The sequence below is a fragment of the Leopardus geoffroyi genome, chromosome A3 (assembly GCF_018350155.1).
Source record: "Leopardus geoffroyi isolate Oge1 chromosome A3, O.geoffroyi_Oge1_pat1.0, whole genome shotgun sequence".
NCBI lineage: Eukaryota > Metazoa > Chordata > Mammalia > Carnivora > Felidae > Leopardus > Leopardus geoffroyi.
Genome location: NC_059336.1, coordinates 102,585,361 through 102,603,667, shown reverse-complemented (window position 1 = coordinate 102,603,667; position 18,307 = coordinate 102,585,361). Strand labels below are relative to the sequence as shown.

Genomic DNA, 18,307 nt, shown 5'->3' with positions numbered 1-18,307 from the left:
GTATATTAACTATACTGGAATTAAAATTTAAAAAATAAGTTCATGAGAATAGAAGATGTTTTGTCACAGCCAGTAAGTAGTAGTCAATTCTTTGAACTCATCTAGAGGCATATGCTAAAAAATCACAGTGATCTCTCAGCAAAAAATTATTTTTAATGTTCTACTAGATGACAATGTTGAATGCAAAAAACTGGAAGCCACCTGAATTGAAAAAGACTTTCTCAACATCGACACCATTATTTCACTATTGTCCCTTGACGTTGTACTCTGTAGGCATTCCCATCTCAGGGCAAAGCATCATATTGAGATTAGGGATGAAGGATGAGTGGTTTGTCTAAAACAGCAGAGAAAGAAAGAACTGAAAAATGGTAGAAGGATGATATTGACAAGGGAGGTGGGAAAGGAGCAATTGTATGTGAGGCACATTCTACAAATCAATTTTAGGCAAAAGTGTATGTGGAAGTTGAGGACCTGGAAGCTGATTCTGTTAAACTGTGAACCCACTGGAGATACTTTATGTACCTCCAGAGGAACATATATCCCAGTCTGCAGACATTTCTAAATGTATTTCAATGTATACTAACTCAATCTCTTCAAACAACTCTATGAGATATCTCCTATTATTTCCATTTTACAGATAAAGTTCAATAATTTGCCCAAGGTCATTTAGCTGGAAAATGAAGGAGTTAGCATTTGGACCTAGGCAGTTTTTAACAATTACACATTACTATTTCTCAGTAAATTTAAGAGCATGGCTCCAAGGAATCCTTTCAAATCTTGGTTCAATATGTTAGAACTGCCAGAGACGAACAGAAAATGAAAAACCTTGTGTGTTTCTTTAAGTAGAAGCACTGCAGTAAGAGTGTGCCGGAAAAACTTTGTTCAAGTCTTAAGTCTGACTCTTACTGGTTATATAATTTTGGCAAAGTACTCAATCTCCTTGAGCCTCAGTCCTCTCATTTGTAAAATGAGAATAATGATAATGATATGTATCTTCTGGGAAGGGTGTCACAACGTCCTGTTTTTCACAAGATAGTTTTTATTTATGGCTGTTGGCCCAACATAACAGTACCTCCTTTTACTCTCAAAGGTAAATGGACATTAAATCATAAGGTCACCTTTCTTATAGGGTTGTTTTGATTATTAATTACGATGTTGTGTATAAAGTATCTTGCCCAGTATCTGGATAATAAGCACTCAAATGTTAGCTATTACAATTAGGTATAAACATGTTTTATAAATTGTAAGGCATTATACAATTGTCATGATGACTATTATTTGCCTAGTCCTTTTAGCTTCTCCTATTTCATAATTGCCTTTCCCACTTAATTTTTATCTTCACAACCGGGTAAAAAAGATAGTTAGGTATACAGTATTGTCAGCTTCTAGAGAAGCCTCTGGGAACTCTGAATGAGGTTTTTTGTTTTGTTTTTTTTTTCCTTTAAGATTTGCATGCTACACTAACTCAATCTGCATAAAGTAGAAGTCTAACCCAGTGGCTCCCAACTGTTCACATCATGATGTACCAATTCTGCCTTATATACATTTTCTTTCCTTCACAGGGTCTAATGATGTTATACGCAGCCTTTCAGAAGGCTAAATTCTCCCATTTAAACCTTGGAAATTTGAGAATACTTTACTATTCTATCCATAATCTAGCTGCATTGAACCGTTTGGGAAGCATATCTTGTTAAGTAGCTTGGAAGATACAATAAGATGGTCCCTTTTAATGACTACAGAGCCATTTAACTTCATGGCAGCATACCAAAGTGGTTAAGATCACAGGTTCTCACTCTGTCATGTAATAACTATGTGACCTTGGGGAGTTACTCAACCTTTCTGTGACTCAGTTCCCTCATCTGTAATATGGGGCTACTAAGTACCTACCTCATAAGGTTGTAAGGACTCAATGAGTTAATGTAATGCTAGATGCATAGTAAATATTCCATTAATGTTAGTTATTAAGAGGACCAATGTGCACTTGAGAAAAATAACAAAGCCGAACTATAATATGCTGTACTTTTCAAAAAGTGGTTCTGTCTCTTACTAAACCAAATTGATCTTTTATTTATGAGAAATATCTTTGCATAACATAGTCTTTAGGTTGCAAACATCTTTGTTATTTTTATTATTAATCATCCAAAATGATTATTATTTAAAAGACTAATTTCTACTTACAGATTTAGAAGGTGGAGGATTCAGACAATTATTCTTGGCTTTTAGGTAAGGCCTGTAAAAGACAAAATAAGATTAATTCTTAGTCCTGAAGGATCAGCAATTCTTGGGAAGTATAGTAATTAAAATTTATTATGATTATGGGGCGCCTGGGTGGCTCAGTCGGTTAAGCGTCCGACTTCGGCTCAGGTCACGATCTCATGGTCCGTGAGTTCAAGCCCCGCGTCAGGCTCTGTGCTGACAGCTCAGAGCTTGGAGCCTGCTTCAGATTCTGTGTCTCCCTCTCTCTCTGACCCTCCCCTGTTCATGCTCTGTCTCTCTGTCTCAAAAATAAACATTAAAAAAATTTTTTTTTTAATTTATTATGATTAGAATTTTAAATCATTGGAATTTCTGTAGATAGTAAAATATTTCAAAATTATATCCAATAGTCTCATTATCCCTTCGTTAGTCCCACTATTCTATTCCTCAGACCACACCACTCTTACCCATGTTTTGGTAATCATTTTCAGAGATGTCCCACGCATAAATATAGCATTCTAACTAGATTAATGAAATGTAGGTGTTTTCTTCATATTTGCATAGTCTTGTTCATTTGAACTACAATCCTTGAACAGTGCAATGTGCCAGGCACTAGAGATACAATGTCAAATAGGGTAATTAACAGCTTCTTTAAAAAGTTTAAGTGTCTTCAGATAATGAATATTCAGAAGTGAAAAAAGAGATACAACTAAAAAAACAGGAGCACATATGAAATCTAGCCAGTGAGACAGAAAATGTAAAAAGGCATAGGAAAATAGAGGAGCATTTAGAATGATTCAATCTGCATGGATCAAAAATAATTCAGACTAACAGGGACTTTGATCATGACTTGCTGTTAGTTTCCCCCATCTTGAACATAAACCCTGGAGATGCAGGGGCCTCTTTGTTTTGTTAAGCACCAGATCTCCAGAACCAAGAGTGACTGATACATTACAGGTATTAAATAAGTATTTGTTGAATAAATGAATCAGATTTATTTAATCGAGGTAACAGAGTTAAAACCCCAAAGTAAAAGGAAACTAAAATAAAGGGTCCAAGCTAGCTTTGTAAAGATTCATTTCCAAATAAAAATTTAGCAACACGCCGGGGGGAGAATATATCAATGCTAAGCAAGAGGGACTAGTAACACCACTACGGTAGCAAGATGTTGACAAAAGACAAAAGTGAACAGTCCTATTCTGTCCACCTCAAGAGTAAGTGCTAAGAGAATGACCACAGAGGTCAGGCTGGAGGATGCTGGTGTGAGCTATGGAGGACTGATTATAACTGGCTCTCCTGCTTTAGCAAGGAACAACAGAACCACGGTCACGCAACTCTTCGACCTTTTCTAGCCTTCATGAGAACCACTTTCCCAGGGGGAAAAAAAAAGCAGGGACAGGGACAGAAAAAGTATTGTAGGTAATACTGTGGACCTTCTCCTCTTCCCTTTAGAGACTGCCACAATAATAGTGCTTTAGTCTTGCCAGTGTACTAGATACTGGCCAGGGTTTTTGTCATGTCTGGACCAACATACCCTTTCCTGAGTTATCACAGGATCTCAGTGCAGTCTGAGCAGACTACACACAAAAGGGCAATGTTTTGAAAGGCTTTAAATTGCTATGAGCAACCAGGGCAACAAAACTTGCATAACTGGGTGAGACACACTCACTTGGTGTTTTGGCACTTCAGTTTTCCCTTGGCTGCTAGGTACTCCTGGAGCTTTCTCTGCCGCTCTTCTGCAAAACAGGCAAGCCAACAAACAACAGAACTTTAGCTGGAGATTTTAACCAGGTCATCTATCTTCTAAAAGATGGTACTTTTCTATAGTGCTTTTGGCTTTGGATCATGTATGATAAAGTCCCTCGTCCCGTAAGTTTGCCTCCAAGTTAATGTCCACATCAACAACATCATTTGTATGCTGCGTCCTACACTGAGCTCTTCACACTTACATTGCTTTCTTTAATCCGCACAACAATTTTCTTAGGTATTTTACAGTCTGAAATCTAAAGAGGGTAAATGATATGCCCAAAGTTACCCAGCCAGTATGTAGCAAAGCTAGGATCTGAAACTAGGTTTATCCAGTGTCAGAGCCCTTGCTCACGGCCACTGTTCCAGCTACAACATATTATGCTTTACATGAAGAAATCTATTACTGGCTCACCTGAGCTGGTGAACCAGGCTTGGTCTTATTAATTATGTTTTTTCTGACAGGGATGATGAATTTTGCCCACAAACCCTTACGTGGTTTCCTTTGGGCCTCAGGCCAAAATAGGCCAGGTTAGGGGGTTCATGGAAAACATCGATTGTATGGCTGACTTTCTAATAAGCAAGGCATTTGTGAGGGGATGAAAATTCAGTATTTCTGTCTTGAAGAAGTTTCAATGTAGTAGTGGGGATAAAACAAACACAACAATAATTACAATGTAAGGCAAAAACTAGGTACCATAAGAAAGCGTCAAAGAAAGAATTATGGGATTTCAGAGGCAGGGACTGAGTGAGGGGAATAGGCGGTTGGAAAAGGCTAAAATTTAATAATGGCAAAAAGAAGGGGTGCCTGGGTGGCTCAGTTGTTTAAGTTTCCAACTTGGGCTCAGGTCATGCATGATCTCAAGGCTTGCGGGTTTGGGCCGGTGTTGGGCTCTGTGCTGACAGCTCAGAGCCTGGAGCCTGCCTCGGATTCTGTGTCTCCCTCCCCTGCTCACACTACCTTTCTCTCCTTCAAAAATAAATAAACGTTAAAAAGAAATTTAAAAAAAAATAATGGCAAAAAAAGGCTATAAGGGTGCAAAATTACTCTTAATTTGATCTAAACTGCGGTGCTGTGTGTTTTGATATCTGGCTCTGATGATTCCCTAGGAGACAGCTTTGAGAATTAAGCATTTTACGCCATGCCAGGCAGTGTAGAGAGCAGGGACTGACAGACCAGGTTGGAAACCCAGCTCTGTGACTTCTAGCAAGTTAGCAAACCTTGCTGCCTCTGGACCTATAAAAATGGAGACAGAAATGCCCAACTTTAAGAGCTATTATGTAAAGCACCTAGGTCAGTGCCCAGGACCTAGCAGACAGTCAACAGGTATTATTACTGAAACTATCAAAAACACTGTCTGCACTGGGGAGCAGGTGGTGTCTGAGTAGTATTTGGAAAGATAGCTAAGGCCTCTAGGTACATTTAAGAGATCAGGGAACCCAGGACCCTCAGCTCTCAGTGCAAATTTAACCATCAACTCCCAGTGCCTCCTGTTAGGGTCAGACTCAGCCTCTTGGTAGCTGTCAAAGCTCAGGACGCAGCACAGAGGACCACGCCCAGGCTCTGGATCCAAATCTGGATCGCGGCAGGAGCGGTTGGCTTCCTTCTGGAAGTGCGACCCGGGAAAGGGGCCTCAGGTTCTCTACCTAAACGAGGTGACAATGACATCATCTTGCAGAGCTGCTACAGGAATTACTGGCAAGATGCCTCTGAGGCATCTGGCCCCTCATCCACTCTCCTCTAGCCACGGCCAGATGTCTCACCCTGGGCCAGGGCCGGGGCTCCCGTCAGCTCTCCCTGGACTGGAAACACCCAGGCGGAGACCGAGGCAGACAGGCGAATGTTTCCATCCGCGAAAATAACTTACTTGGTGGCCTCCTTTCTTCCCCGCCCTTGCTTGAGCGCCTGGGAGACGCGGGGGTCCACGGTCATACTCACCGGCAGCTGCGGACGGTCGCGGTGGCACCATGACTCCTCCGCGACAGTTTTTCTTCAAAACCCGCGCCTGGAGCTACGGCTGGAACACAGCGCGTCCGCTCGCTCTCATTGGCTCCCGTGGGTTTGAAACCCGCCAGTCGGAAGCAGGGGAGGGCGGGACAAAAGGAAATAGACGCCTTGCGGTTGGCTCTGCCCTTTGATTGGAAGAACGTGCAGCTCCCGGGGCATAAAAGATGGCTGGTGGGACCTGCGACACACTGGCTGGTCCTTTCAGAGGAGCGGTGGGAGGGGCGGTTGTGGAGTCGGTCACGGAAACCTGCTTGGCCCGCGTAGACAGGACCGCCCTACTCCTCTCAGACCCTAAGGTTCACAGGAGCTCTGAAAAAACAAGGTAAACCCCAAGTCTGATGAATTCGGGGGTCCACACCAGTATATTAGCTCTACGTGTGAAAGTTCTCATGCATCTAAAAGCCCTAAGTTCTTAGTACTGCAGGGTGGCTGCTGTTTTTAACTGGTAAAATATCCGTCACAGAAGTTACCATTTTAACCCTTTTTAAGTGTACAGTCCGATGGCATTAAGTACATTCACAATGTTGTACAACCCTCACCACCGTCCACGTCCTGAACTTGGTCATCCTGCCAAATAGAAGCACAATACCCATGAAATGGGAACTCCCCCTTGCCTCCTCCCCTCACGCCCTGGCAAGTACCATTTCACTGTCTATGTGTGATTCTGGTTACTCTAGGAACCCCATTTAAGTGGAATCGTCCGGTACTTGTGTTTCTGTGGCTTATTTCACTTAGCATTAAATCCTCAAGGTTCATCCATGTTGTAGCATGTGGCAAGAATTCCTCCCCAATTCTTTCCTTTCTAAGGCTGGATAATACTCCATTGTATGCGTTGCTACAAGTTTTCGTTTATCCATTCATCTGTGGGTTGCTTCCACCCCTTAGCTGTTGTGAATATCGCTGCTGTGAACATGGGGGTGCAGCTGCCTGTGGAAATTTCTGCTTTCAGTTCTCTGGGGGTAGATATATCTAGAAGCAATATTGTTGGATTATATGGTAATTCTATTTTTAACTTTGGGGGAAGTGCCACACTGCTTTCAAGGTGGCTGCTTTTTATTATATATGTTTTATTTGACCTCATCAGCTGGGTATATGCCTAACCGAGAAAGGGATGAGGGGGGCAGGCCCTCCTGAGTCATTAGACATACCTCATTCTTCTTATTTCAGCCCTAAAACATTTTCTTTCAAAGCCTGCCCCCTGTTTTGACTCTTCCCTGGTTTCATGAAGCAATCTGGGGAATGTTTCTGGCATTCTGCATGTCAGGGTTCCTCGATTTCCTGGATGCTGGTGAAATGTTCTGGGCCAGCTATGGGTAAAGAGGGACAGCTATGTCTGGGCCTCTGTTTGCCATGTTTGCTTCACCGGTTGGGTACTCAGCTGGGCCTGAAGCGATTGCAGCAGTTCTTTGACCCCAAATGGGGAGTTTAGCAGGGAGCCATACTGGGGTTCCTGGATTTATGCATTTTGACATGTATATTACCTGTATACAAATATGCTTAAAATAGGACACCTATCAATTATTTTAGTGAAAATTCTGGACTCTTTGTCTAGGACCATGAGTCCACCTAATGGTTAACTCTAGCAGCTGGGCAAGAGCGTTTGTGGTTAATGAGTAAGAAAGGGGCTCCTGTTATCTTGACTGATCTCTACTCAGTGCTAGAGTATCCTACAGATCCCATGTAGGTATTGCATCTTTGCAGGAACCCTGCTGGTGTCAGGGAGCCGCCTTATGTTGTTGGAAAGCCCTGATTATTATGAAACTTTCTTTAAAATGGGCTCAGGGGGTGCCTGAGTGGCTCAGTTGGTTAAGCGTCCGACTCTTGATTTGGGCTCAGGTCCTGATCTCATGGTTTGTGAGTTCGAGCCCTGTGTCAGGCTCTGTGCTGAGAGTGCAGAACCTGCTTGGGATTCTCTCTCTCCCTCTCTCTGCTGCTCCCCTGCTTGTGTGCTCTCTCTCTCTCAAAATAAAGAAATATTAAAAAAATATAATTATAAAATGAGCTCAAGTAAGCCTCTTGCTCATCGGTCCTAGTTCTTTGGAGCAACATAGGCCAGTTCTGCACCCTTTTCTACATTCTTTTTTTTTTTAATTTTTTTTTTCAACGTTTTTTATTTATTTTTGGGACAGAGAGAGGCAGAGCATGAACGGGGGAGGGGCAGAGAGAGAGGGAGACACAGAATCGGAAACAGGCTCCAGGCTCTGAGCCATCAGCCCAGAGCCCGACGCGGGGCTCGAACTCACGGACCGCGAGATCGGGACCTGGCTGAAGTCGGACGCTTAACCGACTGAGCCACCCAGGCGCCCCAACATTCTTTGGATAGTTGAGGGAATATTCGGTGGAACACAAAGTGTGGAAAGAAAGCTAAATAGGTTTAACAATTTTCAACTTATCAGGCAACATATCCACTGTAGTTCTCCTTGTGGCTTTAATGGCTTCACATTGCTCTCACACTAAAGTCCTACAAGCTCCCGAAGGGCCTGGCCTTTGTCTGCTTCTTCAGTTTCAATTCATACTGCTCTCTCCTTGCTCCCTGTAGTCCGGTCACACTGCTTTTTTCCCCTTCATTTCCTTTCCATATTTTCCTGTCTGGGAGCTGAACTCTTCCTCCCATTTTCCCCTGGTTTCTTCTTCTTATTACTGTTACCATAACAGCTTTGTTGGGATATTCACATACCATATGATTCATCCACTTAGAGTATACAATTCAATTTTAGAACATTTTCATCACCCCCTAAAGAAGCCCCATAACAATTAGCAGTCACTCCCCATCATTCTTCCCTCTTCCTAGTCCCTGGAAAATGCTAGTCTACTTCTTATCTCTATAGATTTGCCTGTTCTGGACATTTCATATACATGAATTATACTGTATCTGGTCTATGATGGGCTTCTTTCGCTTAGTGTAATATTTTAAAGGCTCATCCATGTTGTAGCATGTGTCAGTACTTCATTCTTTTTTATGACTGGATAACATTCCACTGTGTGAATAATATACCACTTTTTGGCTATTAAGAATAATGCTGCTGTGGGGCACCTGGGTGGCTCAGTCCATTAAGTGTATGACTTGGGCTCAGGTCTTGATCTTGTGGCTCATGGGTTCGAGTTCCACACTGGAATCTGCTGTGAGCGAAGAGCCTGCTTTGGATCCTCTTGTCTCTGCCTCTCCCCTGCTCTCTCTCTCTTTCAAAAATGAGTAAACATTAAAAAAAAAGAATAATGCTGCTATGAACATCCATGTTTATATTGTGGACATATATTTTCAATACTCTTGGGTATATGCCTTAGCAGTGCAATTACTAGCTCATATGGTAACTCTATGTTTAACCATTTGAGGGACTGCCAGACTTGTTTTCCAAAAGCAGCTGCACCATTTTACATTCCCACAAGCAGTGTATAAGGGTTCCAGTTTCTTCACATCCTAACTAACTAGTTACTGTCCATCTGTTTGATTGTAACCATCCTAGTGGATGTGAAGTGGCATCTTATTGTGGTTTTTATTTCTATTTCCCTGATGGCTTATTGATGTTGAACATCTTTTCATGTGCTTATTGGCTTTTTGTGTATCTTCTTTGGAGAAATGTCTATTTAGATCTTTGTGCGTTTTTCAATTGGGTCACTTGTCTTTTTATTATCTTTTAGTTAACTCTTTATCATCCTTTAGTCTCAGGCAAGACATACCTTTTTCAAGGAAGTTTTCCTGAGATTCCCTTGGTAATTAGCTTGATTATTTGTTTATCTTTCTCCCTGCTAGTGTGTAAGTTTTATGAGAGCAGACCATTATAGCTATTGTGCCTGGCACCAAATAGGAACTAAATAATTATCTATTGAATGAATAGAGCTTTCTCCCTTTAAAGGCTTTCCATACAGGGGTGCCTGGCTGGTTCAGTTGGTAGGGCATGTGACCCTTGATCTTGGGGTAATGAGTTTGAGCCCCATGTTGGGGGTAGAGATTACTTAGAAAGAAAAGACTTTCAGTATAGTAACCATACTATGTAGAAGTAGCTGGGGGAATGGGGAGGGAGGCAAGAAATGTATCCACAAGAAAGGTAAATAACCTTATAGAACAATTTCAAATAAGTGAACATGTCAAGGGCAGGGTTGAGAGAGGATACCAAAAATAAGATACTTTGCTTGCACAAAAGAAGAAATGGAATAGGGATACTTTTTCCTTTTGTAAATGAAAAATAAAACAAGCCTTTTTATTAAGGCATAATTTGCATATATCAAAATACATTTTATGTATAGTTCATGTTTTTAAATCATACATACTGAGATAAATGAAATAGAAAAACTATTAGCTAGGCTTACTGAAGAGAGAGAGAGAGAGAGAGAGAGAACTCAAATAAATGAAAATATAAGTGAAGAGGAGGGGCTCCTTGGTGGCTCAATCAGTTAAGCATCTGAATCTTGATTTTGGCTCAGGTCATGATCTTATCATTGTGAGATTGAGCCCCTTGTTAGGGTCTGTGCTGGGCATGGAGCCCGCTTATGATTCTCTCTCTCCCTCTGTCCACCCCCTGCCCCCTTTGCACATGCTCTTTCTCTCTCTCAAAAAAAAAATTATGAAGAAGTGAAGAGGAGACATTACAACTGATACGGCAGAAATACAAAAGATCATAAGGGATTGCTATGAACGATTACATGCCAATAAATCGAGCAACTAAGAGAAATAGATAGATTCCTAGAAAATAGACAATATATCAAGACTGAATCATGAAGAAATAGAAATTCTGAACAGATCAATTACTAGTGAGGAGATTAAATCAGTAATTAAATCCGCCTGCCCCCTGCCCAACACCAAAAAAAAAAAAAAAAAAAAAAAAAAAAGAAAAGTCTAAGACTAGTTGGCTTCACTGGTGAATTCTACCAAACATTTAAAGAAGAATTAATACCAATCCTTCTCAGACTCTTCTGGAATATACAAGAGGATGGAACACTTCCAAACTCATTTTATGAGGCCAACATTACCCTGATACCAAAACCAGACAAGGGCACTAGAAGAAAATAAAATTACAGTCCAATATCCCTGATGAACGTAGATGCAAAAATCCTCGACAAAATATTAGCAAACTGATTTCAACAGTACATTAAAAGGATCATAAGCCATGATCAAGTAGGATTTATTCCAGGGATGCAAGGATGGTTCAACATCTTCAAATCAACTAATGTGATATACCACAGTAACAAAAAGAAGTATAAAACTCATATGATCATCTCGATAGGCGCAGAAAAAGCATTTGACAAACTTCAATATCCATTCATGCTAAAAAATCTCAACAAACTGGGTATGGAAGTGTATCTCAACATAATAAATGACAAGCCCAAATCATACAAGTATAACATCATACTCAGTGGTGAAAAGCTGAAAGCTTTCCTCTAAGATCAAGAACAAGACAAGGATGCCCACTCTCATTTTTATTCAACATAGTATCAGAAGCCCTAGCCAGAACAATGAAGCATAAATAAAAGGCATCCATGTCAGAAAGGAAGAAATAAAATGGTCTCTATTTGCAGATGACATGATATTGTATATAGAAAACTCTAAAGAATCTACCAAGAAAACTGTTAGAAACAATAGATGAATTCAGTAAATTTACAGCATAAAAATCAATATACATAAATCATTTGCATTTCTATATACTAACAATGAACTCAGAAAGATAAATTAAGAAAATAGTTCCATTTACAATAGCATCAATGAGGTGCCTGGGTGACTCATTTGGTTAAGTGTCCAACTTTTGATTTTGGCTCAGATCATGTTATCACAATTTGTGAGTGTGAGCCTTGCGTTGGGCTCTGTGCTGACAGTGCAGAGCCTGCTTGGGATTGTCTGTCTCTCTCTCTCTTTGCCCTTACTCTGATATCTCTTTCTCTCTCAAAAAGAATAAATGAACCCTTAAAATTTTTTTTTAATGTTTATTCATTTTTCGAGAGACAGAGAGAAAACAGAGCATGAGAGGGGAGGGGCAGAGAGAGAAAGAGACACAGAACCTGAAGCAGGATCCAGGCTCTGAGCTGTAAGCACAGAGCCCGATGCGGGGCTTGAACCCATGAACCATGAGATCATGAACTGAGCCAAAGTTGGATGCTCAACTGAATGAGCCACCCAGGCACCCCAATAATCACCCCCTTTTTTTTAAAAAAGAGTAAAATAGGAATAAATTTAACGAAGGCGGTGAAAGATCTGCATGCTGAAAACTGTAAGATATTGATAAAAGAAATTGAAGAAGACACAAATAAGTAGAAAGATATCCCATATTCATAGATTGGAAGAATTAATATTGTAAAATTTTCACATTTTCATTTCAGACTACAATACAAAGCTATAGTAATCAAAACAGTATGGTAGTGGTATAAAAACATATAGACCAATGCAACAAAATTGAGAACCCAGAAATAAACCCATACATATATGGCCAATTACTTTTTGAGAAAGGAGCCAAGAATATACAATGGGGAAAGGACAGTCTTTTTAATACCTGGTGTTGGGAAACTAGACCCCTATCCTATACCATAAATGAAAATCAACTCAAAATGAATTAAATACTTAAATTTAAGACCTGTAACTGTAACACTCCTAAAAGAAAACAGGAAAACAGGAAGTAAGTTCTTTGGCATCAGTGTTGGAAATAACTTTTTGGATATGACACTAAAGCAGAGGCAGCAAAAGCAAAAATAAACAAGTGAGACTACATCAAACTAAAACTGCACAGCTAAAGAAACCATCAATAAAATGAAAAGGCAGCTGACAGAATGGGAAAAAATATTTGTGAACCATCTACCTGATAAAGGGTTGATATTTAAAATATATAGAGAGCACATACAACTCAATAGCAAAAAAACAAACATTCCAATTAAATGGGCAGAGGAACTGAATAGACACTTTTCCAAAGATATACATATGGTGAACAGAACGTGAAAAGATGCTCAGCATCACCAATCATCAGGGAAATGCAAATCAAAACCACAAAGAGATATCAACCTCACAGCTGTTAGCATGGCTGTCATCAAAAAGACAAGAGAGGGGCATCTGGGTTGCTCGTTCGTTAGGCATCTGTTGATTTTGGCTCAGGTCATGGTCTCACAGTTCTGTAAGATCAAGCTCTGTGCTGACAGCACTCAGCCTCCTTGGGATTCTCTCTCTCCCTCTCTCTCTACCCCTCCCTCTCTCTCTGGCCCTCTCCTGCTTGCTTCCTCCCCTCTCAGATACTGAAAAGTAAACATTAAAAAAAAAAAGACAAGAGAAAACAAGGGGTTGGCAAGGATATGGAGAAAAGGGAACCCTTGTGCCATGCTGTTGGGAATATAAATTGCTTCAGCTGCTATAGAAACCCATATAGAGGTTCCTCAAAAAACTAAAAATAAAACTACCATGTGATCCAGGATTTCCATTTCTAGGTATATAACTAAAGGAAATGAAACAAGATATCAAAGAGATAATCTGCACTTTCATATTTATTGCAGCATTATTTATAATAGCAGGATATGGAAACAACCTAAATGTCCATCAATGGATAAAGGAAACATTTTATATAATGTGGTGTATATAAATTGATGTATACCTTTCCATAATTATTTAAATACAGATTGTAGGTATTTTAAATGAAAATAGGATCACACTGTAAAAATGTTTATTACCTATTCTTTATACTCCACAATACACTATAAACAAAAATCTGCTCACCAAATGTCACAAATGTCTGTTACAAATGTCACAAAACTAAGAGGAAGTGCCAGTATATTAAAAAAATTAGAATCTGGAACAATCTAGAAAGAACAAGCTAAATTAACAAGAATAATTTTAACAGGGATACATTTAAAGTTTTGAATTTAGGTTGAGGACCTATAGGTATGAATTGCCTACAAACACTGAATCAACAATGTCACTTGCTTTCCAACAGCTAATGTCAATTTCTAACAAAACCATGGTATCTAAAATAGGAAGGACAAGATCCCACTTACAGGCTGTGTTAGTCTGACCATATCTTGAGTACTATACTCGATTCTTGGCAACAAATTTTACAAAAGGTATTGACAAACCAACATTGCTCAAGACTTAGGAAGATAATTTTGACAAATGAATATAGTTATAAAACACAAGGAATAAATAAAGATATACAAGCATGGGGCGCCTGGGTGGCGCAGTCGGTTGAGCGTCCGACTTCAGCCAGGTCACGATCTCGCGGTCCGTGAGTTCGAGCCCCGCGTCGGGCTCTGGGCTGATGGCTCAGAGCCTGGAGCCTGTTTCCGATTCTGTGTCTCCCTCTCTCTCTGCCCCTCCTCCGTTCATGCTCTGTCTCTCTCTGTCCCAAAAATAAATAAACGTTGAAAAAAAAAATAAAAAAAAAAAAAGATATACAAGCATTTTTTTTAAATTTTACTTTTATTTTTTTTAAATTTACATCCAAATTAGTTAGCATATAGTGCAACAATGATTTCAGTAGATTCCTTAGTGCCCCTTACCCATTTAGCCCATCCCCCCTCCCACAACCCCTCCAGTAACCCTCTGTTTGTTCTCCATATTTATGAGTCTCTTCTGTTTTGCCCCCCTCCCTGTTTTTATATTCTTTTTGTTTCCCTTCCCTTATGTTCATCTGTTTTGTCCCTTAAAGTCCTCATATGAGTGAAGTCGTATGATTTTTGTCTTACTCTGACTAATTTCACTTAGCATAATACCCTCCAGTTCCATCCACGTAGTTGCAAATGGCAAGATTTCATTCTTTTTGATTGCCAAGTAATACTCCATTGTATATATATACCACATCTTCTTTATCCATTCATCCATCGATGGACATTTGGGCTCTTTCCATACTTTGGCTATTGTCGATAGTGCTGCTATAAACATGGGGGTGCAACGTGTCCCTTCGAAACAGCACACCTGTATCCCTTGGATAAATGCCTAGTAGTGCAGTTGCTGGGTCATAGGGTAGTTCTATTTTTAGTTTTTTGAGGACCCTCCATACTGTTTTTCAGAGTGGCTGCACCAGTTTGCATTCCCATTCAGTATTTCATTATCAAAGATTGAGCCCCTATTATACTTTTAAAGTTTTCTTGAATTGGTATTGCTTGCTCAGTGTTATGTACTTTTCTGTTTCTTAAAATATATCAAGATACTAGTCTTACTGTAGCCAGACTTAGTATGGAGACTGCAGGAAAGTTGTGGCAGCTAGAAAGCACCAAGTGAAACAAACAGATCAGATTTTTTCCTTTTCTTTCTGTTCTTTCTGTGGTGCTGTGTATCAGTTACACTGAGTTTGGCTGTGAGTAATAGGAAACCAAATGATAATGGCTTAAAACCACAATCATTCATTCATTCATTCATTCATTCCTTCTCTCTCCCTTCTTTCCTTCCTTCCTTCCTTCCTTCCTTCCTTCCTTCCTTCCTTCCTTAATTTCTTAATTTCTTTCTTTTTTTAAAGTCTGGTAGTAGGTTCTTAGTGCAACAACATCATCATAGATGCTGGTTCTTTTTCTCCTGTCATTCTATCTTCCTCAGCATGTCTTCACAAAGGTTGCAAGTTGACTACCATAATTCTAAACTTCACATTCTCATAGACCATATCTCATGTAGGTAGGATGGAGGAAAGGGAGTGTCTTCTATCTTTTGTCAGGGCAGTAATTCTTTCCCAGAAGTTGCACTCAGCAGATTGACATTTCATTAGTCAGGACTAACTCAGCATGACTCAGTCATGTGAGGGTAGAATGGTCATGATTGGCTTAGATCAACTGGATTCATTCTTTGGGTCAACACTTTTCCTTCTGAATGAAATCAGGGTTCTGTTAGTAAGGAAGATGGGGGTTTGGCAGCTGAATGAACAACAGCAGTGTTCACCATATGCTTATCTTTCTCTGATGTCACTTTAGAACTTTACTTGCTATAAACCTACTGATGCCTTCAAAATCTATTATCTAGTTCTAACTTCTCCTGAGTTCCAGAAACGTTATCATCTGCCCGTTGTACACCTGCAGTTGGGCATCATGCCAGTAGTTCAAATTATGTCTAAAAGGGTACTCACCATACTGCATCCTGGAACTGAGAGAAGAACTACATATTTCTACCAAATATATTGATTAAGACACCACTACTCACTCATTCTACAGTACCAGGAAACTGAGAGTCATCTCGGGCTATTCCTTCCCCATTTTTCCTACATTTAACTTCAAGTTCCCTTGACTTTAGCTTTTTTCAACTCAACATATCTTGTATGCATGCTTTCCAGATGGATCCATTCTTCTTCTTATTTTTTTTTTTTTTTGGTCTTGGAAAATAAACTTTATTGTGAGAACAATTGTTTATAAGTTTGAATATATATGTGTATATATATAAATACATATGTATACATATAATACAAATATATAATATACATATTATATATTTGTGTGTGCTTTGTTTGTTCTTTTTTATTAAATCCAAGTTAGTTAACACATAGTGCAATAATGGTTTCAGGAGTAGAATTCAGTGATTCATCACTTACATATAATACCCAGTGCTCATCCTAACAAGTGCCCTCCTTAATGCCTGTCACTCATTTAGTCCCCATCCCCACCCAACACACCTCCAGCAACCCTCAGTTTATTCTTTGTATTTAATAGTCTTTTATGGTTTGCCTCCCTCTCTCTTTTTATTTTATTTTTCCTTCCTTTCCCCTATGCTCATCTGTTTTGTTTCTTAAACTCCGCATGTGAGTGAAATCATATGATACTTGTCTTTGACAGACTAATTTCGCTTAACATAACTAATTTCGCCTAACAATCCCTATGTGATTTCAGTCCATAAAAAACAGTATTTGACAGTCTGTGCTGCCTTAAAAACCCCAACTCAGGATACACCTAGGAGAAAAGCATTTCTTCTTTTAAAAAAAAAATTCCCCTTTGTCTTTCTTCCAGTTCAACTTCTACCATTTATTCCTAGAACACCCAGAAAATAACCAAAAACAAGACCTAGCTCACTTGCCGCTCCCTATCTGTGAAGGCTCACACAGAGGATTAGTTCTTAGGAATATTCATCCCTAAATTTCTGGGCACTTGCAAACTGTCCTGCTTCTTTCAAGGAGGCGCTGGAGGGCTCGGGGAAGGATCCAGGAAGCAGTGTACTTGGCCAAGAACTGGAATGCCAACCCGGGCAAAGGAGGGCCTTGCTAAATGAACACACCCAACACCTTACAACCCAATGTCTAACCTGCCAGGTAAAAAAAGTAGCAATTAGCTGTACCACAACGGTGCTTCTGTCCCCTTTCCCCCTTTACCATAAAGGTGACAGAGAAGAGTCATCTGGAGTATTTGACCTCCTCTCTCTCCCAAATACTGCGATGGCATGTTTTAGGCCAAAAGCCATGTTGCAAAAACAGACATATGGCCCCAGGGCCATATGGCCTTTGCTGCTTCTGGCTGGATAAAGCTGCAACTCTTGGCAAACACTTCAATAGCAGCTTCTAGAAAACCACCTGGAGACAGCCTTGTGGTTCAGGGTCACAGACTTTTCCAGTTGATGGGCTCCTTGCCAGACTTTTGCAGCAACTCCTTGGTTTTAGAGAAATGTCTATATCCAAAGAACCCTCTGTACACCGACAGCGGTGTGGGGTGAGCAGTCTGCAGCACATGGTAGCCTTTCCTATGGATGGCACTGCCTCTCTCTGAGCCTAAGAGCCCCAGAGCAGGAAGACAAGCCTCCAGAGTTCTGACTTAGCCAGGACACAAAACACCAGTGAATTGCTCCCATCTTCTCTCTTTATGAGAATTAGCCTGATGTGCCCGGAATGTGAGGACAGCTTAGAGTAAGAGAACAGCACCTTGTCTGGCCCACCCGGATAAATCTCTGTGAGCAGGATGAACAAAACCATCTCTGTCTGTAGACAGCTCTTTATAAATGTTTTCCAAACTGGGTGGCGGTGGGACGGGTCTTTGAACACCAAAGCAGAGCCTGTGCGCTTGATTGGGTCCATGATACCGGTCTTGTCCCAGGATGACAACCTTCACATGTCTTATGTCACACATTTGGGTCCAACTGAAGATTTGATGTGGGAGTGGGTAAATAGTGTAATGTTTTCATTTTTCTGCAACAGATCCCATGAGCTTTATAAAATATGGTTTCCCAAACTCTGTGCTAAGGTGCTTCTTCCAACTCTTCACCAAAATCCAAGGGCATGCTGTGCATGGTGAGTCTGAGCAGGGCAGCAGCCTTGCTCCTCTGGACGCAGACCAACTGTTCGGGGCTCAGCGGTGAGGAGGGTGGCATGCAGTGGTTCTCCTGCCTGGCCTGGGCCTTCTTGGAGGGGCTGGACTGCAAGTGGTGCCTGCACCGGGCAAGCGGGCTGCCCAGGCCCCCCACAGCTGCTGCCCCCAACCCCATGGCCCATT

At 40.6% G+C, this 18,307-nt stretch overlaps 1 protein-coding gene and 1 pseudogene across 4 annotated transcripts in view; both read right to left on the bottom strand.

The window, feature by feature from the left end:
- The window catches only part of CKAP2L (cytoskeleton associated protein 2 like), a 29,502-nt gene extending 23,493 nt beyond the window's left edge, over positions 1-6,009 (bottom strand). Inside the window, exons 1-3 of one of the 4 annotated variants that reach the window (XM_045446834.1) lie at positions 5,882-6,009; positions 3,866-3,932; positions 2,179-2,230 (exon numbers count right to left, since the gene is read on the bottom strand). In XM_045446834.1, the coding sequence (XP_045302790.1) occupies positions 2,179-2,230; positions 3,866-3,932; positions 5,882-5,912 (150 nt within the window). In that variant the 5' untranslated portion in view covers positions 5,913-6,009. The other 3 variants (XM_045446837.1, XM_045446836.1, XM_045446835.1) reach the window with 3 other exon arrangements.
- An 11,410-nt stretch (positions 6,010-17,419) lies between these two features.
- LOC123581111 lies at positions 17,420-18,307 on the bottom strand (annotated as a pseudogene).